This window comes from Ceratotherium simum, chromosome 10, assembly GCF_057802395.1.
Source record: "Ceratotherium simum simum isolate JZ-2026a chromosome 10, ASM5780239v1, whole genome shotgun sequence".
NCBI classification, from domain to species: Eukaryota; Metazoa; Chordata; class Mammalia; order Perissodactyla; family Rhinocerotidae; genus Ceratotherium; species Ceratotherium simum.
The window spans coordinates 62,269,801-62,293,275 of NC_141909.1; the positions used below are offsets into that span (position 1 = coordinate 62,269,801).

Below are 23,475 nucleotides of genomic sequence, written 5' to 3' on the forward strand. Positions count from 1 at the left end.
GGACTCACATCCTCCTTTTGGATATTCTGTCTAAGGATAGGCAGATTTTCATATATCAAAACAGAGACAGTCCTGGGAAAGCTAGGGTCGCTAACATAGTGCCCCAAGGAGCAGCTGACTGAATAACTGGTCAATTCAAAGGAGAAAAGAATCAATCACGTCAGCGGATTTTACTGAACTGACTTTTATTGTCTCAAATTTTATTTATCTCAATACCCCAGCAGATACTATCTCAGGATTCCCCAGGTGGAGCCCAGATCCTGGAGTTTACCACCAATTTCGAAGACCTAAAATCATCCAAAGACAAGCCAGCCTTATGTTTCTGAATCACAGAATTTCTCCAACAGTCTGTGTATAGTCTCATTAAAGACAAAAATATACAAAACATGAAGCAAAAGAGAAAAGCACAGCTTCATGTCCCATAAGCAATAAATGCTAAAAAAAAATCCAGACTTCCAAACATCCTTTCTGTCATGTTTATTTTTTTCTTATCTGTAAAATCAAAATGTACACAGTGTCTTCCCCACATAATGTCAGGGTCTCTCTGTGATAAACTGTAGTTTGATAAGAGGCAGAGAACAGAGACCTTCACTCTGAGTTTATCCTCAGCAATGAACTTTCGTTTGTGGGGCTTCAAAACAAGGCCACATTTTGGAAAAAGAAAGATACATGGTGATGTTAACTTGGTGTGCTTTAATGCAGTTTATAAAACAAATCTCCCAAACATTTATTTTTCAGTCAAGCTTCTGGCTATAGTGGGCTTAGTATAATCAACAAAATGAAAGAAACCTCCCAAACTTTGACATTGGCACTCAAAAAATAATAAAGACAAGTATTAAAACATTTCCAGTATATTTTCATTCTGAAAATGTGTTGATATAAAATTTCTAAGAATGCCACATAATTATTAGGGTTTTTTTCCTCATAGGATAATACTTAGATTCAAATAGTTGGGTTCACATAAATAAAAGGTTCTTTCTAAAAAACTGAACAATAATTATATCATTACATGGGCCTGGCAGAAGGGCAGCTTTATTCAGTTCTTGGGGCGACCTTCGCCTAGAGCACCCTTGGCTTAATTTGGATTATTGGTTTTTCCTACCCTGTCTCCCTCCCTCATGTTCACTAGAGCTCTTACATTCAGGGGTGTGCACTCCCCCCAGGTGACTTCTTTTTTTACAAGAAAACACCAGAAGAAATAGGTGAGAACGGAAAAAATGCAGTGTATTCTCCAAACCAGTGATTCTCAAACTTGAGTGCGTACAACTATATGCAAAAATGCAAAAAGTACGTGAGAATGCAAAGAATATCTTAAAAATGTAATTCTGATTCAGGTAGCTACTGAAGTATAGAAATCCTTTCTAGTCCAAAAGAACTTAATGATTCTGATTGCCCTTTTAACTGGGGGAAGGGTGAGATGTAGCCTGTCATAAGCTGGTCGCATGGGTCTCTATAAGAATCTTCTGAGTGAGACTGGGAGAAAAAGCACCACTCCACCTCCCTCCTTCCCCAGCTAACTGCCTGTGGGGAGTGGAGCTGAGCTTTGGGGTTGGGGGAGATAGCATGGTCCCAAGGCAGGGCCTCGACACAGTCCTTCTACCATCCCACTGCCAAGGCACTGGTCTCATCTTCACCCTAACCCGGTGGAAGTTTCCAGAACATTGTGAAAAGAGTTAGGGCAAAAGGAGCTGCTTTCTGAACTGTGTTCTGCACAAAAGAAGGCAATCTCCGTATGTAACTAGAGTGTTTCTAATCTCTGTAGAGAGAGGAGCTGCCTCTGTGAAAACTTTGGCCCAGAGATTCATGGGTGGGTTCAGTCCCTGTACCAAGCACAATGCTTGGACCAGCAGCCACTTGGACAGATGCTCAGAGAACTAGGAACAGGCCGGGGGAGGCCAAGGAGTGAGCTTGGACACTCCCACTCAAGGCCTTCCATTCCTTCTGCTGTTGAAGACCAGCCAGGCTGTAACCACCTGCTAACCTGCCCGTCCAGGGTAAGCCAGGCTCCAGAAGTCTCCTAAGGCGGGTCCTCTGGGAGTCTGCAGGTGTATTTGGCACTAACTGGGCACCAGCAGGCAGTGTGCTCATGGGCTTGACTTTGTTATGATTTCCATTTTTAACTCTACCGAATACCTCATGCTGTGCTGAAAGCAGGCTGAAGGGCTGAGGAGTCAGGGCACTGTCCACTCCCAGAGTTGCTCTCGAAGTAGCCACTGACCTTTGGGGTTCTCTGTCTCATAGTGGTCCTCCCCCAGAGATGTCAGGGGCTCCAGCGCAAAGAGCTCCGCATCCCATTCCATGTCTTCTCCCGAGAAGCTGCAGAGGATGTGTCTGGAGCTCCCCAGGCTGGAAGGGAGGAATGAGGCAGAGGGTTTAAGTTTGGCTTGGTCAGCTGCACAGAGAAGGGATGCTCTGATTCACCATTCAAACGGAGACCATTAGATGCTCCTCCAGCGCTGGGCCTTGGGGAGGACAGAGCAGTGTCATCATGGAGGCTATGGATGGACCTCAGCTGGGCCTCAGCCTGGCCTTGAAGGGGAAAGACAGGTGATGAGGGCTGGGTCCTGTTTTTAATATGTTCAGTACATGGTCCGTTATTACGGGAGGAAAATGCTCTTTAGAAAACCGCTTAATCCATCAGAGTTGAATGGCTCTTGCAGAAACAAAGAAAAACAGGTGGATGAGCCTAAATAGGCCCTTCTGTTGTGAAAAATGAGGTCCCTGCCACACGGCCTGGGTTGGCCAGAGCAAGAGAGCACTTACTGCTGTGAATGGGTAGGTTACAGGAATGTGGAGGCTAGAGATGGTAACTAGTCTTGGGAGAGGAGGACTTAGAGGGAGAGAGGGCAAGAGATAGTGGCAAGATGGCCATGTGGGGCCCAACCAGGAAGAAGTTCTCCATCTGAGCCTGGCCAATGCCTTTCTAAGGTAGGGGCGTCTAAATGGTTTGATCATGTTCCCTCTTGGTGCTAAGCCCACTTCGACTCCAAACTCTCATTAAAATCTGTAGCACACAGTGTGTCAGTGGCACATGAGGGAAACAACAAGAGAGGATGGCCCAAAGCGTGAGGGCTAAGTGGGCCAGAAAGAAAGGGAGGCAGATCCAGAGCTGAAGCAAGTTAGGAGTGGTGACAGCAGTGACCCAGGCTAGACTATGTGTATAGATCATAAAAAAATATTTTTTTTAACTAGGACCTCCCTCCCAAAAAATACACAAGAATAATTTTTCCATCTAGGATGGGATCTCAAGGCACCACAAGAACCACCACCAGAGTCGGAAGCACCTGAGAGCATCTTGGTTATGCTATTTGGCTCAAGCACTTACTCTTTTTTGCAGGCTTTGGGCTTAAATTTCAAGGTGTTGAATGCCCCTTCCACAGCCTTGGGCAAGTAGATGGGGTGCCTCTCGAGTCTCCTCTGAGTGCCAATGGTCCTGCGCTCCGTGCTCCTTCGAAACTGGCTGTCTGTCGTGTGCACGGTGTGCACAGCGATGTCCTCGGAGTGCCGGCGCGGCGCCCGCAGTATCCAGTTGGAGTGCAAGCTGTGCTCCCGGGAGCTGGTGGCCACTGGAAGAGAGAGGCAGGGACCAGGAGAGGAGGACTCGCCATCGCCATCGGGAGGAGCAGAAGGCAACTGAGAGGGTGAAGCAGGCTGAGAACTCACAACAAATGCATATATTTATAAGAGCAAATTCTTAGAAAGGACTGGAGAGCCAAGCAGAGGGGATGATTTGACTCTGCAGTGATGGTGTAGGGATACAATGGAATACTGTGTGTCCGTTAAAAATAAGGATGTAGATCTACGTTTACAAACTTGAAAAGATGCCCACGATGTATTGTCAATTCTTAGGTGAAAAGAACAGATGACATAACAGCACAGAGATCCTATTTTTGTTTTAAAAAATAAACTGAGTCTCTGTGTGTGTGTGTGTGTGTGTGTGTGTGTGTGTATGTTTAAAACCTTTTTGAAAGGACATACACCAAAATGTTAACAGTGATTATTATCTCTGGGTGGTGGTATTACAAGTTATATTCTTTACTTTCTTCTTTATATTTTGGTGTGTTGTTGACTACATGATTTACAATGAACATATGTTACTGTTGCTACCAGAGAAAAATCATAGTCATTTTCATTAAAAAATTATAACTGTGAAGATGACACTTGTGTCCTCAGTAGATTTTGTTGTCCTTTCACAAATGCCCTGGGTTCCCCAGGTTTGACTCCCGAGGAGAGGGCTGTTCTTTGTCAGAGGCTGAAGGGCCGTGGTGGGGAAGGAGGGCAGGCAGATTACCCTGCAGGGTACAATGAGTGGGATTAACCTTCTGTGAAACTCCACCGAACCCAATGAGAACCAGAACCTCACAGATACACGTCGATCAAGGCCAGAACAACAAGCCACAAGAATGCAATCCTTTGAGCATCATATAAACACTCAAGAATTATTTAGTATTGGTACCAAAAGCTGTTACCTCAGTAACCAGGGGCCAGTAACCCCTGAATAAAATCATCATTAATTACACCATGGAGAGCAAGTCAAAGATTAAAGAAACTGACAGTCGAGTAATGGAATTTAAAAGTGGGTTCCACTCAGGAACATGGTTGAGTTCTTGCTCTCCACCAAGAGAGAGCCAGTGATACACCTTGGCAAGGAGAGAAGCCTTGCCATCACCCTCACTTCACTCTCTCTCCAGTGATCCTGGCTGAGCCTGGGCAGGCACCCTGGCCCTTTTCTGCCCTTCACATCCTTGCAGAGTGGTGGCCCATGAAAGCCACAGAGGGAGTGCTGGAGGGAGGGGTGCAGAGGGGTGACAAAGTGGGTGATGGGTCAAGTCAAGTACAGCAGACAGTGCTACCCCAGGCCCAAGCTAGCTCAGGTAGGGTCAGAAGCTGGATATTTAAATACAGTTTGTTCCTTTTTCTTCTTTTAAGATTGCGGTAAAATAAACATAACATAAAATTTAGCATCTTAGCCATCTTTTAATGTACAGTTCAGTAGTGTTGAGTATATTCACCTTATTGAGTTACAGATCTCCAAAACTTTTTCATCTTGCAAAACTGAAACTCTGTCTATCTGTATATCCACATAACAACAACTCCCCACCTAATCCCTTTCTTTTATCGTGTCCCTCAGGGAGTCTTACAATAGTCCCACCCGGACCACAGGGAAGGAGTTTTTATCCAAATATGGCCCGAGTGTTGGAAGGGTAGTCTGGGGTCGTGGCAGCAGGGACAACTAAAGCAAGGGCCCCGAGGAGAAGAACAAGCTCAGGGCCAGGCTCCGGCTTGCAGATGTGAGTTTCCCTGTAATCAGGAGGTGGGATTCCTGATAGCCCATCTTATAAGTCCACCCCAGAGACCCCAACCCACCCACCTTCTGCCACGGGGGGACGGTACTCACCATCGAAGTCCACGTCTTCATTTGGTGGGTCTGCCTCAGCAGCCCGCAGCCGTTTCTCTGTGTCCAGCTCTGCAATGACGGAGTCAAAGAAGGCAATGGCCTCTGCCACATCTGTGCTGAACTGCGAGTACTTCTTTGGGGTTGTTTTCTGCTAGAGGTGAAGGGGAGGAGAGAGAGCTGCCTGAGCCAGCCTCGGAGCGCCCTCACATAAATAAGCCATAACCACCAAAAAGGATTAAATGTTGCTGAAACTAAATGTATGTGAAGTTAGAAAGTCACAGGGTTTAAAAGGTAAATTTGAATAAGTGCCCTGTGGAAGGAAGGTAGATATTCCAGACCCACAATTGCTACAGGTCAATGGATTTCCAATTCTCTCAAGGAGGGAGAGAGGAAGGATGATAAGATCTGCCTCTTTTTTGGTCAAGGATTGTTATTGACCGTTAGGCAAAATACTTAGTCTTTCTTTGGCCTTGTTCCTGCTGATAGACACCCAATAGGGATTGTACAGTTCCTTAGGTAGGTGATGAGATGCTCACAGCAGGAAAGAAAGGACAAAATATGTTGGAAATGCTCCCTAAGAGTTGTCAGTACCTAAAGTGGCCAAATTTGCACTCAAGTCATGGAATAAATTGAAGAGGAATTAGTATGATTGTTTGAGAAATATAAGGAATAATAAAATATAGAGTTAATAAAGTCTACTGAGTGCCTAACTAGGTTCCGGGGCTCTGTCCTGACTCGTTCTCCTTCGTGACCTCATTCATCATCACCATCTTCATAAGGGCCCACAGACGGTGACTGACATGGAAGTTCAAACACCATGCTGGACTTCAATGGAGAACTCACGACGAAAGGCACAGAGTCAACATGTGAACTAATAAAAAGCTCTCTGAGGAATTTAGGAAATGAGAGAACTGAATGAGAAAACAAAAGGGGACAATATGTGTTAACCTGGGCTATTTTGACTATGTGTAGAGTTCTCTTATTCTATGTGGGCATTTTGAAAGTAGGATGGTATTAAAAAGGATTACAGACTGGCATGTTGGGAAATAAAAGGATGACATCTCTGTGTATGTACCAGATTTTGGTGAAATGTATGCATTTTATACTACTAGAAAACATTTTCAATGGAGGCTTTTTTCCTTTTATATTTGTAAGGAGCTTTCTTAGAGAAGATATTGAAGAACTACAACATACATCTGAATCTTTTCTGTTAAAAGTGGAAAACTATCCACGTGTTGTTATATCCCTCCCCCTTCAAAGAGCCCACTAAAATGAAAGCAAGGAGGGGGAAAAGTAGAAACCCTAACGACAAAGAGAACAAGAGAGGCCATCAGTGAAAGAGAGATTTCCAAAATCTTCTGGTGGTTGGAAAGCAGTTGAGGAGGAATAATTGATGTAACAGAGGGGTAATTGATGTAACTAACAGAGGGGTAATCGATATAACAGAGCAGAGGAACTGACCTCCCAGAGCATCGTGGGTGGGAGAATCAGCTGAGAACAGGGACAATTTGACACTTGGGAACTAGAAATGCTCCAGACTTGGCAACACCAAGTACACCAAGGATTGGGAATGGGATGCAGGACTGAACAACTGAGGGCCTGGTGGAAAGTCCATATGAGCACAGCAGGCCACGCCACCAGGCATCCTTCCTGCAGGCAGATGACAGGAGGGCTCATCCCTGGAGACAAGTCCAGACTCTTTTACTCTCCAAGGCTGGTCCCTCAGCCTTGAATGTCTCATCTGGTTGACTCCTCTTCATCCATCAAGACTTGGCTGGGACAGCTCCTTCTCCAGGAAGACCACCCTCTCCTGGGCTGTTTCCCTCCTCTAGACTCTGTGGTCCTTCATCCTTAACCTAATTCTATTATGATGTTTACAGCATTTTAGAGCTTTTTTTGTGAAGTGGAAGAGAGAGAAACAAAGAACAGAGAAAGCCATAAAATCTGGACGGAGCCTCCAAGGAAAGATGAATATTATCTAATAGGAATGAAGGTCCATAGGTTTTTGCATCTCAAAACCCATCTCTACATGGGGGGATGACCCTAAGTCTCTAGTAGCAACTGCCATCAGTTTCTGGCTTAATGCCAGGGTCTTGGTCTTGCTTGTGGGCATCACATTCTTCTTTGTCTGAGTTACCCAACAATTTGATCTAAGCTATTCATCCCTCAGTGTCTCTGGGAAGCAGGCTTTGGCCCTCAGCTCAGAGCAGCCTCCATCGGTTGCTTTCATTTATTAAAGGGTTTAGAAGAGAGTCAACTTTGGTGTCTTAACTATTAAAGCTAAGAAAGCAGTGAGCAGCCTACACGAGCCCTTTATACTGTGGCCTCTCGTGAATCTCCCGAATCTCCTTAATTGTTATCCTCTGAGGATAACATTTTAAAATAAAAAAATAAACCACTAGCATATATATCATCACCTTAGCCACTGAACTTGCTGTCCATAGAAGCTAGCAGACAATAGCCCTTCCAGCTGCACACTTGTTGGTTATTCCAAACAGCCAAACATGTTGTTTGTTTCCAAAACTTGAAGCTTTATGATTCAGGATTCAGGTCTCCCTCCCATACCTTTCCCTTTCTGCTATGCTTGGCAGTGACTGCCATCCCGGGCACACCCAGAGACACTCACTAGTAAGCTCCTTAGCCAACACTGAGGAGTTCATTCTTCCAGGCCCCACCTCCAGGGCCTCTACCTGGACAATCAATACATTACTATTATAAAACTTGTTTCTGTAGAAGAGCTTTTGGATCCTGGTATGGCTGGAGAGTGAGACATTGGTGACACATTGGTGACATTATTTGTGGCTGACCCATACATACCTGTGTGACCGAGTCTCATCCCAACAGAGAGCTTCCCTCGCCAACCCTATTACCTTCATCAGTTCCCCCCAAACCCTTCATGGAATGAGGTAGGGACATAAATAAACAAAAACGAATAAACAATCGCTTTCCTTCCATACTTCGCTCAGCCTTCCTTCCCTGCAAATGAAAGCACCACCCCTTGAAGGAGTCTGAGAGCTCGGCCCGGTGGCAGGGATGGTCCACCTCTCCCTCATCCTCGTCGGGGTGATTCTGGAACAGCACTGCCCAATCCCAGCTGGACATCAGGATCTCCTGGGCTGCTCTTAAAGAATATCTATACCCGGTCCTTTCCCAGACTAGTTAACTCAGATAATCAAGTGATTCCAACACACGGCAGTTGGGAACTTCCACTCTACAGGGACCCAGGCATGGGGGAGGCAGCAACGGCACCCATGAATCCCCACCTCAGGGTCCGGTTTAGGATGCAAATCCTAATAACCAGTCTTATTCCCTGGCTTTGCAAGAACAGACGGGATTGGAAGCCAAGGACACATGGGGCAGGACCCAGGAGGACAGGACTCAGGTCACTGAAGAAAGAGGACGAGAGCTCCTGGACTTCGGGGCCCAGACTCCTTGTGTCCTTCCTGTTCCTCGGCTTGCAGAGAGGCCAGGGACAGGACCCCATCCCTCCTCTGTGCCTCTCTCCTTACCAGCTTGGGGCTATGAGAGCATTCCGCCCACAGGGGTGCACCCAACATCTGTCTTTCCCTCCCAGCCCCCAAACTCGACCTAAATCACCTGCTGGGGGGCACTCCCTCTGCTTGTGTTCATGTGGCTTTGTTTGCTTCCTGGGTTTAATGTTTGGCATTCATCTCTGCTAGACTTCACTCTGGTTAGACACCAAGTTTTTTGTTTATCTCACCATCATTTCTTTTTGAAAATATAAGTAAATGTATATTTATATTTGTATTTACTCACTTTTTTAAAAAACAAAAGGTAGCATACAATATCCACCTGTGAACATTGTTTTCTTCACTCACTGTGTCCTAGGATTACTTCCTAGTAGGGAATACGGATCCTCCACATCCCTGGTCTTAGCTGCAGAGCTCTCCACTGTACAGATGCTGTAGAAACAAACTATAGCCCCCTTGTGAAATCTTTAGGTTGCTGTAATCTTTTGCTATTACAATTAGTGCTTACACATATGTCATTTTGCATTTTCCCAATAATACCCTAGTTTGGATTAGGCTTCTAATTTTAAGGATTCAGCTTGCTATGCATATGTTTTACAGAGAGAATGGTAAGCATCAAGTGATCTGGCAAGTCAGTTAAGCAGGATTTGTTAACAGAGCTTCTATTGTACTTTACAAAGTACACTTTTAAATATCTCCAAATGAATTTTGTGATGATTTCTCCGAGTACCTAGGCTAAGCCACAAGTCCAGGCTCCCTGGGCCTTTTCAGGTCCTAGTTTAAACCCAGGCTGATTCTAGCTTTTTCTGCCTTCCCACAGCTTCTATGGGCCTTTCTCATCTCTACTACGACATTCTCTTGGTCTCCAGCAGAGACCACTAGCACAAGAGCTGCATTGACTGAGGCTCAGCGTTCCAGGCTCAGGCTAACATCACAGAAAATCTATTTCACAAAGAGGAGGTTGAACAAAATGGGACATTAGGCATCAGCACCTCTGGGTAAGATCCGAAATATTATTCCCCCTCTGGACTCAGAACTCCAGGCAAAAGTGGATTGTTTCCCTCCCAATCTTGACTTGTTTCTACCCCAGAACTTTTTAACTAATCTTCGGAAAGGCTGCATGTAATGCAGCCTGCTTCCTGCTGCACCTGGTCAGGCCTGAGGTTCACACGGCTCATGTTCCTTTGCCATCAACCTCACAGCAGCCCCAGGGAGAAGGAACTTTCTCTGAAAGCATCTGTATTGCATCGCCGACTCCACTCCAGTTTGGCTTTCAGATTTAACCTTCAATGGCCCTAGGGTTATCATTTTCCAAGCCTCCCTGTCCTATCCCCTCAGACCAGGCCTGGGTCTCAGATTACTCCTCCCAGATGGAAGAACCCTTTGCGTTTTTCCAAACCAAACTCCATCATAGTTCCAATTTTAATTTCTGAGTCCCTCAAGGCAGTTTATGATATTTTGCTGCATTTCCTATCAGCTGCCATCCTGCCTGACTTCACCTGCCCTCTGGGTACCCAGGCTGCCTCCTTCTCCAATTTGTTCATTTTCCTCTGGACTCTGTCAGTATTTGTCTGCAAGGGATCTGGAGTCCACAAATTGAACTTCCAGTTGTAAATAGCAATGTTTTGTCAGAGGTTAGGGTAGGAGGACATTTTAAACCCACGCAAAGCCAAGAGAACCACCCCTGAGCATCTGGCCTCCTTCTCACCTCCTCTATTGGCAGTATCCCCACCTCCTCAGAGGGCCAGCTTACATGTCACCTCCTCTCTGAAGCTTTCACTGATGGCAGCAGACAGACATAGACCCCTCTTTTCTACGCTCATGTTCTGCCTTGTGTGGAGAGTCCACTATGGCACGTTGTATTATACCCTCATTGCCTCACTAGACCAGTGGTCCTTAACCTCTTCTTTGAGATAGCTTTGGCAAATAACACTCAGACATGACTTTCTTTCTTTCTTTTTTTTTTTTTTTTTTTGAGGAAGTTCGGCCCTGAGCTAACATCTGTCAATCCTCCTCTTTTTGCTGAGGAAGACTGGCCCTGGGCTAACATCCATGCGCATCTTCCTCCATTTTATATGGGACGCTTGCCACAGCATGGCCTGACAAGCAGTGAGCCGGTGCGCGCCTGGGATCCAAACCGGGGAACCCCGGGCCGCCGCAGCAGAGCGTGCGCACCCAACCGCTTGCGCCACCGGGCCGGCCCCATGACTTTCTTTTAATAGATACTCACTGCCAGCCCTGCATACATGAGATAGGTTGTACAATATACACAATTCCCAACATTCTGGTTGGAATTTTATGTGTTTCTCTTCCAAGGAAACTCAACACACCAGTGTGGTTCAGGCAGTGATGCTGAGAGTTGCAGCTTCAGACTATGGGCTGCGTCAGGGCAGACAGATTGTCTTTTCATCTGTGAATGTGGAGCACCTATTTCAGCGCCTGGCATGGAGTCATAACTATTTGTTGAGTGAATGAACGTATGCTACCTACATGCTTATATTCTAATGTTTATATTCTGCAACCAGTTTGCTAATGTATACTTTTGGATTTAACTTGGCAAATTTAAGAACTCTATACTTCTTATTTTAAGGAATTTTTACAAAAATTCTGAATTCTTATGAAACTCTATACTTCTTATTTTTTACTGGTAATACTCTTTTGAGCTAATAATACCTAGAAATCTGAATGTCAATATTGGTAATGACATTTCCAGGATCAAATGTGGAATTGGTCTGGATTGGGAAGATCGTTTTCCCTTGGATCATTCAGCTGGGTGAAATTAAATGCAAAACACCTCAGATTTATTCACAAGTGATTTAACATCCTCAAAAGAAGCTTTTCAGGATAAACGTTATAAGCTCTGACCGAAACATCCTCTTTGCCTTCTGGTATCCTTAGGATGGCTATTCAAGACCAAGTCCAAAGTGAGACTTATGTTATCCCTTTGTATTACAGCACCTAAGGAAATGTGAAGCCATTATTAAATAGGGATTTGTGAAAAAAGAGCAGGAGTTTACAAAACAAGAACTGTAGATGTGAGAAACAAACAACTTGAAAAAAATATAGTCACTGAAATTTTAATATAGCTGTACGCATACTCACATACAAATTTTCATAGTTAAGCTAAGTGGTAGACTTGTCAGAGCTAAAGAAAAAAATCAGTGAAATAGACAACAGAGCTGAGAAAATCAGCACAAAGATAAAAAGAAGGAAGAGGTTTCCCTGAAATTCTAGGATAACTAAACCTTGATATTACCTATTATAACTAAACATCACAATCATTTTGGGAGCAGAGCTGCATCCTCTGTCTTTGGTATTAGAGGTCATAGACTCATAGGCTGATAGGCTTAGTCTTTTTTCTCCCAGCTTTGTAATCGTAAGACCATTATTTCTTTTTCTAGCATCTGGTAACTCTTCACCTTATGTGTCACCTAAATGATCATCTTACTTTAACAAAACACTGAATGAAAAATTTTTACTCACATTTATCAAACTGTTAGAAGCCTAACTGATGGAATTGAATTAATATCCTTGAATCATAGTATAAAACCTTCACATATGATAAGTGAAACATCCCAATCCAAGGAGAGAAGGCATGGATTTGTCAAACAGTGTTGGGAAACTTTGCTATTTGTGAAAAATTCAAGTTGAGTTCTCGCTTCCCACTACATATCAAAATAATTGCTGATAGATAAAAGGGTTGCATTTTTAAAAATGAAACTATAAAAAAAAGGAAAAAATGGCAAATATGTAATTGACCTTGAGACATACGAGGACTTTCTAAGCATGAAAGCAATGGAAGAAATATCAAAAACAAAAATTGATATGTTTGACTACATCAATAGCATCTGAACATCAGATGATGTCAAAATTAAAAGATACATAATAACTTGGAGAAAATAGTTCTAACACATATGGCAGACAATGTGTTCATATGCTTAATATTAGAAGAGTCCATATAAATAAATAACAAATCTTTAATACGACCAAAAGAAAAATTTATAAAGACATGAATGGACAATCCATTAAACAAGAAGTACACATTGGTTTGATAAAATAAAAGGGTCATACTTTGCTCAAGCAATAATCAGAGAAAAGTACCATAAAATAATGCAATTTTATCTATTATATCAGGAAACTTTTAAAATTAATGGCAATACTTGGTGCTGGTAAAGTGCAATGAGAATGGCTTTCTAATTCACTGTTAATGAAAGTATAAATTGTAAAATGTTTCTGGAAAGCAAAATGTAAAAGAATCTTTAAAATGAGTGACTTAACCTTTGACCCATAAATCACACTTCTAGGAATCACTGCTAAAAAATGCCTTATAGACATAGACTAAGATGTATTTATCTATAATTTTTAATAATTGTTTAAAGAATGTGAATTGTAAAATTTTTTGCCATTAAAACTTTTGCTTTCAAAAACTAGTTAATGAGATAGGAAAGAACTCACGATATATAATATTAATTGAAAAAAGAGATTATAAAAAGTATATGATATGAGCCAAATTTAGTAAATTTATACATAGACATACATTAAGGTTGCCAAATTTAGCAAATAAAAATACAGGATGGCAGTTAAATTTCAATTTCATATAAATGATGAATAAATTTTTAATATAAACATATACCAAGTATTGCATGGAACATACTTATACTAAAAAATTATTCATTGTTTAACTGAAATTCAAATTTAAGTAGGCATCCTTTACTTTGTCTCGCAATCCTAATATATATATATATATATATATGCGCAAATACACAGGAAATAAGTGACTGAAAGAAAATACATCTAAACATTTTACAGTGCTTATCTCTGGATGGTAGGATTATAAGTTTTTATTTTCTTCTTTATACTTTTTTGTGTTTTATAAATTTCATCTAATGAGCAAATATAACTTTACCGTCAGAAAAAAAAGTTTACCTAAAAAAGTATCCTTTTGATGGTAAGCTCTGATCCATTACACACTGGATCTTTCAATTATTAGGCTATGATTCCCTATGGACATACTCAAATTATATTCTACTACAGTGAAAACAAAGGTAAATTTCCACTCATTGAAAACCACAGACCTATTACTTTTGCAGATCTTCCATTAAACTTTGTAGCAGTTTCCTTCTTAAATTACAGTTGGAGCTTCTCAGGTGATTGGTTTATTGAACATCTACTATGTACCTGGAACCGTGCTAAAGGTTGGACTTAAAAAGATAAATAAGACATGGTGCCCCCACATGATGAGCTCACAGCCAGCAGCAGAAATAGCGAATGTAGAGACAATTAGCACTGGGTGCTGAGTGCTGAGGCGGCGTCAGACATCGAGAGGAGGAAAGCCCACCGTGTTAGACTGCAATTGTGAGAAAAAGCTTCCTGGGAAGTGCTTTCCCTGCTGTCTTTCAAAAGAAGAGAAGTTAGAGCCAGCCCTGGTGGCCCAGCGGTTAAAGTTTGAGGCACTCCGCTTCAGTAGCCCAGGTTCGGTTCCCGGGCACGGACTTACGCCACTCGTCTGTCAGTAGACATGTTGTGGCGGCAGCTCACGTAGAAGAACTAGAAGGACTTACAACTAGAATATATACAACTACGTACTGAGGCTTTGAGGAGGAAAAAAAAGAGAAAGAGAGAGAAAGATTGGCATAGATGTTAGCTCAAGGCGAATCTTTCCCAGCAAAAAAAAAAAGACAAGAAGTTAGCCAGGTGAACGAGATGTGGTGGAGAGGAAAAAGGGAACAGGAAGTATTGTCTCCAGGCTGAGCAAACAGCAGGTGCCTGGAAGACGAATTGGGAAATATAATTACCCATCTTATGGCTCGACTGAGAGGAGCTGCAGGAATTATATGCTCTGTTATCAATCATTACTGTCTGTCATCTTGTGGAGAGCTCTGCCAAGCATAATGGAATATTCTTTGCAGCTCATAATGAATTTTTACTGCCTTTCGACTCTGCAAACCAGATATGGGCCGAGAGATAGAGAACCCCCAGTAACTGATGCTCACAGAAAACCTGTATTTTAATATTACTGTGTTTGCAGAAAGTCTTTCCCAACAGATCTGAAAAATAACTCGCAGCAGTATAAAACAGATCCAGAACCTGCTTCCCATCCTGTGAGCAATTTATGTCGAGAGGATTTGAAATCTTTTTCAATGAACTGGATTCAGACCCTCCTGTCATAGAGAAGAACGACTCTTCCGTTTGCAGCTGCCATGGTCTTATTTTATGAACCAGGATTGAATGGCCTCAATAAAAAGCTAACTATTGTCTGAATAAAACTATTTTAAATAAAAATCAATCACTTTTGGCAGGCAGTCTCCAGGATTCCATCGGTTCTTTTTATTTTTTATTTATTTATTTATTTATTTATTTATTTATTTATTTATTTATTTTTTGTGTGTGCGTGAGGAAGACCAGCCCTGAGCTAACATCCAATGCCAATCCTCCTCTTTTTTGCTGAGGAAGACTGGCCCTGGGCTAACATCCGTGCCCATCTTCCTCCACTTCATATGGGATGCCGCCACAGCATGGCTTAACAAGCGGTGAGTCGGTGTGCACCCGGGATCTGAACCGGCAAACCCCAGGCCGCCGCAGCCGAGCGCGTGCGCACTTAACCGCTTGCACCACAGGGCCGGCCCCCATTGGTTCTTTTTAAATCATTCTTGTAGCAAGTGAATTTCTTCACTTGGGGCAGGAGAGGGGGAGTGTGTACGGAGGGATGTACATTTTGTAGCTGGTTCATCCAGGTAGATATAACAGGTACCCATGCTGCTCAGAACTAGATGATCCACAGGGAAATTTATGAGGTTTCTTGTGGCTGTTGTGGGTGACTGGTAATCCAGTCTCAAGAAAATGTCCAGCCCAAATCATCAGGGCAATGTTCCATGGGATGCTGCAGCCAACCCAAACTGCCTCCCAGGGCCAGCCCTGGCTCTGCGGCCAGCCTCCCTGAGCCTCTTCTCTGTGGTACATCCAGGCCAGTGTCCACTTACATGGTCCAGTTCTCTTGGTGGGATGCTGGCTGTTTACCTGTTCATCTCGCCCTAAAAATGTGGGGAGCTGTCCTCAATGAGGGCCCCAAATGCTGGTGAGCACTGCTCAGAGTCAGAGCATAATCTCAAACTTTTCCTCTTCACCTCCATCAAAACCCAAGCTGATCAGCCTTACAAAGGAAGTTCTGACACAGGCTACAATATGGGTGCACCTTGAAAACAGTATGCTAGGTAAAAAAACCAGTCACAGAAGGACAAATATGGGATTATCCCATTTACATGAGGTTCCTAGAATAGACAAATTCGTAGAGACAGAAAGAAGAACAGAGGTTACGAGAGGCATGGGGAGTGGAGAATGGGGAGTTACTGTTTAATGGACATGAACTTTCTGTTTGGGATGATGAAAAAGTTCTGGAAATGGATAGTAGTGAGCTACACACAACACTGTAAATGCACTTAATGCCACTGAATTGTACACTTAAAAGTGTTTAAAATGGTAAATTTTTAAAAAATTTTAAGTATTTTACTTAAAAAGACTTTTATATTTTAAGAAATTAAGAGACAATTGTCAACACTTTTATCAAAACATTCTCCTAATTCCTAAATGAAGTATTTTTAGATCTTCCATGACCTCTTAAGGTATTCATTTTCTAGTGTACTACTAATATACTTTTGTAAAGTGCTCTAAAAATATATTAATTAGGGCTTAATAGTCTTTTGGAAGAATTATTATGGGTTTATATAAATGACAATTTGGAAAAGTTCATGGAAGTATGAAGAACTCTGGTTACTGTCTGACAATTAACAATTTGAAAGGTATCCAGTGGTATACATTATTCTTTAAAAGAAATTTATATAAAATCATTCAAAGAAAAGCACTTGCTTACTTAAGAATTCATTAACTGTGATAGACTTCATTACCCTAAAAAGCACTCATTTAAGGAGCTACGAAGTGCTATGTTGAAAACAGTAAATTTTATGTATGTTTATTTTATCACTAAAAAAAAAAAAAGCAACAAGCTGAAATGGGTGACGAAAATGTTCTGGAATTAGATAATGGTGATGGGTTGCACAACTCTGAATATGCTAAAAACCACTCAATTACACACTTTAAAGGGTAAATTTTATGGTAGGTGAAATAAAACTGTTATTAAAAAAAAACCAAAGCCTAGCTAAGAGAAGTCATGTTCAGGAGGAGGAGTGAAAAGATAAAAGTCAAATAACCCAGGGCCCCTCCCAGCAGCTTGAAGAAATCACCAAGGGAACAAACAGATGAGGAGAGAAACACGCAGAGGCCAGTGCTGGTCACATCCCAGGCACGTCCCTTGAACAGGGGACGTTGCAGAGGGAGCAATTTGCTTTCCAAGATGCTGGGATGAGGGGGGAAATAGCAAGAAACACAATAGGACAACTTTTTACTTTTTACAGACATTTTTCCCTCATAGGGTGAGCCACATCAACAGAGGATTTTGAAAAAGATCTTTGGCAGGATGTGTGGTGCATCCACGCCTCTGGCATCTGAATTCTCCACCGGTTCAGAAGGGACCAGTAGAAGCAACGTACTCAGGCGCCATTCCCTGGGCCCTCACTAAGAGGCAGGGCAACGCTGCACTCTTGGTTGTCACAGCAGGGGCTCTGAGAAATCACCACCAGAAATCCGTGTACTGGTTTACAGCCTCGCTCTCCCACAAGAGTGATCGCCCCATGAGGATAGGGACTCCAACTTGCTTACCAGTATCTAGAATAGTTCCTGACATATAGCCTGTGCTCAATAAACATGTGTTGGTGAATGAATGAAGGAATGAATGAATGACATATCTATTTAATTGTTACTAAAATATTATTGAAGGCATTACAAACCACATCACGCACAGTTCCCTGTGTCAAGTCCCATATGAGAAATTTTGGAATTAAAGCTGGGAAAATTCTTGCTTCCCCTAAGCAACAGGTATGGTTCTTCCTCTGAGATAGTCAGAATTTTTAAATGAGTCCAGCTTTATTTCTATTGCAGCTTCCAGAAAGTGCAGAGCCAAATTTAAAGCTCATCTATAGCAGCTGAATTAGCCTGTAAGATCTGCATATTCTTTTGAGTGGTCTTGATTTTCTGTTGATGTTTTTTCTCTCCTGATTTTCCAGTTTCTGTTGCTACGTTATTCTGCTGGTGTGTGGCTCATCTCAGAGACTTTGTAGAATGAGTTGGGAAGTCTGAAAGTATTTCTGTTGAAATGATTTGAGGACACAATACCTACCCACTGTGAAATTCCTGCTGTAGCTGTGCTCACACTGTTTCCCCAGCTTTTTTCCTCGTGCGTGTCGAGAAGGGCAAAAGTAGGTAGTACAAACTCAATGCTTTAATGCTACAGAGACCAAGACTAAAAACAGAATCAGAGGTAGCCATGTGAAGAGAAGGTGTCAAGGTGGAGGGAAATTTTACTCATGGATTGTGGAGAGGAGAGCTTAAAGCATGCGTTCCGGTCATGCTTCCCGTCCAAGTTTCTCTGGGACAAAGAGAGCCTGGGCCGCACAGCCCCACGGGAGAGCTCCACCCTCACGCAGAGTCCACACAGGGTAGGAGACAGGAACCTCCCTGAGGATTCTCCCCCACCCCCACCCCGGGCCTAGATGTGCAGGATAAAGCAGCCTCCTCGCCTAGTCCTGAGGCGCACACTCTCACATGTGATATACATTATACGAGCTCAAAATATGCTTTCTAACTGAAAGGCGCTGTGGATACACTGACAAGAGTGTGAGTTCTGACACAATACAGACTGGGTTTAAATCCTGGCTCTCTTCATCAGGTGCACAGACTTACATAAATTGCTTAACGTCTCTGAGCCCCGGTTTTCTCATCTGTAGAATGGGGCTAATACTCATGTTGGGTTTGGAGGATGATGAAAAGTCAGGGATAACTGCTGACTGTTCCTGATTGTGCCTGGGCTGTGGCACAGGAGCCAGGGGAGGGAGGCGTGGAGGAGACCATCACTGCTCCCCTTCCCTGGCAGAAACACCCAAAGCGCCCAGGGCAGGGGGGTCAGGTGGTCTTGCCCTCTGAACTCTACGTTCCAGGACAGGACAATTTGAAATATGCTGTCCTTCTGCCACATGAACTTTGCACTGTGTTGGAAATTCTAACATTTGACCATCCAAATATGATGAGTCCCAAACTGCAGCTTATGCCCAACGCTAAACCAAAAATCCTGAATACAAATTTTTTGTTTGTTTTGATTTTAAAATGTTGCAAAAAGTGTGTTTCATTCATTTTCGTAAGGGCCTCCTATTCTGAGGGAGAAGTAGATTGTTACAGGGCCTGGCCAGGACCCCAACCATGCAGGGGCTAAGGGGGCTTCCAACACTCACCCCAGGCTTACCTCCCTTCTGACCTGTCCTCACTTCCTCCTCCCATGGACACACAGGGTTGCCCTTCCAGGCTCTCAGGATCTCCAAGGGGCTGGGCTAAAAGGCCATTTGGCACCCTGGTGCCTCCTGCCTTAGCTATGTTAGCATTTCAACAGGACCTACTAGAATGCCTTACTCCAGGGTGTGAGACTGTGGGTCTTAGCCCAGTAGCAGCTTGTGAAGTAAATTTAGTGTGTCATGACTAAGGTTAAAAAAAAAACAAGAATAGTATACAATACTTTGAAAAACATCAGATTACCAAACAGAGAACAAGTATTAGTCTATTTCATGACACTTTTGGTTGTGTGTTTGGCTAAACTGGGTCAATATCTAAAATATATTTCTTACTGAGAGTTTTAAACAAAACAGTTTAAAAGCCATTATCTTTCCCCAAAAGAGAGACAGACAGAGGAACTTAGGTTCTATGGCCAGGCCAGGGCCTGGCATTTGTGGGGAGGGAGGGAGATCTGCCATGGTGCCATGGTGCCCAGGGAACACTGCTCACTCTCCCCTGATCCATGGCAGAAAAAACATTTGACTTTAAAGTTTATAAGCATCCATACGTGACCTGTAAGTATTCACTGCTATGCTTGGAGGATAGAAAAATGATCAAGATCCTCTTTCAGGGCCAGCCCCGTGGCTTAGCGGTTAAGTGCGCGCGCTCCGCTGCTGGTGGCCCGGGTTCGGATCCCGGGATCGCACCGACGCACCGCTTCTCCGGCCATGCTGAGGCCGGGTCCCACATACAGCAACTAGGAGGATGTGCAGCTGTGACAGACAGCTATCTACTGGGGCGTTGGGGGAAAAATAAATAAAAAATAAAATCTTTAAAAAAAAAAAAAAAAGATCCTCTTTCAGCTTCATCAAGCTCACCGTGCTCCCTGCAGTCCACCAGGGGAGACACACGTGTTAACAAACCACAGCAAGATGTGACAAATGTGAGGACAGAGAGGCGTTTAGACTAACGTTGGAGAAGAGAAAAGACTAATTCTACAGAGGGGTGTATGCATTTCCGAGGGCTGCCGTAACAAAGCGCCACGAATGGGGCAGCCGAGAGCAACAGAAATTTAGTGTCTCACAGTTCTGGAGGCTAGAAGTCTGAGAACAGTGTCGGCAGGGCCATGCTCTCTTTGAAAGCGCCAGGGAAGGATGTGTTCCAGGCCCTTCTCCTAGCTTCTGGGAATTCCTTGGCTCGTGGCAGAATAACCCCAATCTTCACTGGCATTCTCTCTGTGTGCACGCGCGTGTCCCCATTTCCCCTTCTTATAAAGACACCAGTGATATTGGATTAGGGGTCCACCCTAATAACCTGCAATCACCCTAACTAACTAATGACATCTGTAATCACCCTTTTTCCAAATAAGGTCACCGTCTGAGGTCGCGGGGGTTAGGACTTAAACATATGATTTGGGGGAGACACAATTCAGCACGTAACAGGGGGTCAGGGAAAAAATGATGTTTGCCCTAAATCTGAACATCGGCAGGCAGTTTCTACCAATGCAGGAAGATGATGACATTCCAGAAAGAAGCAGCTCTCCTGGTCCCCTGCCCCTGCCGTGCACAGAGAGCCAGGCAGCCACAGGCCACCTTGCTAGCCACGGAGACTGCACCCATCGTTTCTCAGGCACACCCAGCACACACCTCTTTCTTTAGGAGTGAAGAAGGAGGGCAGCTTGTTCACAGGCTGCTCTTACATTACATTTCAGAGTTACTAAGCCCTGGACTACCTAGGATGTGCCAGGTCCCACCACAGGCAGGATCTTGCTTCCTCCTCACAAGGGATAGTCTCATTTCCATTTGTCTGCTACAGAAATAGAGGCCCAGAGAGGTCAACTTAACACAGGCACACAGCTGGTAAAGACAGAGCTAAAATTCAGCCCTTGATCTGACTGACTTCAAAGCTATTTTAAAACTCTTTCCTGGTGACAGCATGGTAAGAGGTGTCTCCTGAGGAAACCCATACATTGTGTCATGTCTGTGCCCCTCTTCACCCCATTCCTATACGGCCACAGCTGGCTGTCCTGCCTCTGAGTTCTCCCTCTATCTTCAGGCAGCTTGACTAGGGAGGGAGCAGGGACGAAGGGAGGGAGGTTCTATAAAGAGAGGGCTCCATTTTGCAGGACACTGTAGTGCATACAGGAAACCTAACCAGAGCCTAGACCCCCGGGACACTCAAGCTGGAAGGGAGTCTAGAAGCCCCTGTACCCCTTCTGTCATTGGAGGTGGCCCTGAATGAGGGGTGACTGGCCCACAAATCCACAGCTGCCTGGCCGCAGGGTCGGTACTGAGACCTAAGGGTAGGACCCTCTGTATGCGCCCCAACACTGACAAACTTTGGGAGTTAAAATGATTATTTAAGCTGCTGCTTCCTGGGATAAAATGCAGACAGTTGAAACCAGGTGGGTGAGGCTGAGCCCCAGAGATTGGCTAGCAGGCCAATCAGTCATTCAGCTTTAATGGGGCTTGCACGGGGGAAACAGCTAGGATGTGGGGGAGATGGGCCTGCTCTGAACACCTTAGAGTCCAGTCATCAGGACAAAGATTGATGGAGATTTAAGACAAAACAGCCTCAAACCTCACACATTAAAAACAAACTGAGGAAATGAAGGAATGAGCAAGTGAATGAATTGGGGTCCTATCGGAATCAGATCAGCAAGCCTCAGCTTGCTCTTCTGTGGTACATCATTGGACTGCGCAAAGAAAGAGAATGTATACAAACACTGCGATAGCTGTAAACGATGAGATAAATGCAAGTTATTTCTTTCACTAATTTCCTGCTTGCTCTAGCTGGGCTGGAAGCCTCTGGTGCCGAGCAAGGCGGTCATGCAATCTCCTTGAGGGTCACAGACTCTCTCTGAGACTGTGCTGGAGTTTCCAAAACACCTGGGCCCAACGTAGAGATGGAGCAAATCCTCTAGCTGTTTGGCTTACGCGGGGCTAAGCACCTATATATGTTAAAACATCTACTTCACGTGAAGATTTCACTTTTCCCGGGAATTTTTAGATGCCATACAAGCATCTCATCCCTGAAGTGGGCGGTAAACGACAGATGCAGGACTGGGCCGAACACGGAAGCCCAGGCCCTCCCCCCAGGCTGCTCTGTAGACGCATTAACCGCTCCTTCCCATTGCCTCCCTCGGGGAAAATCAACACGGGACTAGCCGCCCCTCCCCAGGCCGGGGAGATGGCAATGGAGAGTCTCTGAGGGCGACTGAGCCCTTGCTCAGAACCCGCAGATTCATTAAACTGCGCGTGGATGAGAAGGGGGCTGGGCCACGTTTCAAACCAGCATCAGAGGCTCTTGGAACGACTCTAAGCTGTGCTTCTCAGCGGCACTTACCTTTATTTCTTTGGAGGTGGACTGGCCCCGGGCCTTTCTTCCTCCGTGGGAGGGTTTGGAGGAGGTGGAGGAGCCGGCCTGGGCGCGGCTGGGCTGCAGGTCGTGGAGGCTGCTGAGGTATTTCTTCCGCAGGGCCAGCAGCTCCCCTAAGTACTGCAGGCAGGCCTGCGTGCGCGAGCACATCCACGCCCGGTCCCCCTCCTGCTGCAGGCAGTACAGGCTGGTGTCCGTGCTGCTGGCGCTGTTGTGTTTCTTCAAGGACTCGCTGAATGTCTCCCCGTGGTCCCCGACCACATACACGGAGCTGCTGCGGATCAGCCTCACGGCGCGGCTGGCTCCGTCGTAGTAGGAACTCTCCGCCACCTCCGCCTTCCTCTGCGGGCTGGAGTTAAAGATGGACTGGATCTTTCTGAACATGGTGCTCGATTTCTCTCTGTGGGTGCCTTCCAGCTGCCTGCGCCGCGCCACTTGACCTAGCTGGGGGTAGAGGAGCCAACATCCAGGCCTCCTGCCATCTGCCTTCCAGGAGGCCTCCGATCTCCGGAACCCCGGCGGGTGTGGGCTCGGTCAGGCGGGTGACCTGGGCATTTCTCATGAGGGCGACATTTACATCCAATAACCAAGATGCCATAAGCCACCTGAAGATAGGAGGCAGTGCACTGTGAACTTAAAAGCAAGCGCCCTCGCTGGCTTTAAGCATCACTTGGGGCAAATACTTTTTGCGCTCTTCCATTGAAGGCCCCAGCTGGATGGGGCAAGCGTGACAATGCTTTTCCTGCTCAGCTATTTTCTTTCCTTTTCATTTTCCATTTCTGGAGATGATCTCGCTCGCTTGACTTGATCTTGGTGTAGATTTTTACGTTTCCATCT

The 23,475-nt window shown here is 44.5% G+C and overlaps 1 protein-coding gene across 1 annotated transcript; it reads right to left on the reverse strand.

The window, feature by feature from the left end:
• Nucleotides 1-2,171: 2,171 nt before the first annotated feature.
• On the reverse strand, nt 2,172-23,022 carry C10H13orf42 (chromosome 10 C13orf42 homolog). The gene is made up of 4 exons (XM_087435766.1): nt 22,606-23,022; nt 5,399-5,546; nt 3,326-3,566; nt 2,172-2,346 (listed from the first exon to the last, which is right to left on the reverse strand). The coding sequence occupies exons 1-4, from the start codon at nt 23,020-23,022 to the stop codon at nt 2,172-2,174; spliced, it is 981 nt and encodes a 326-aa protein (XP_087291892.1).
• Between the last annotated feature and the right edge of the window lie 453 nt (nt 23,023-23,475).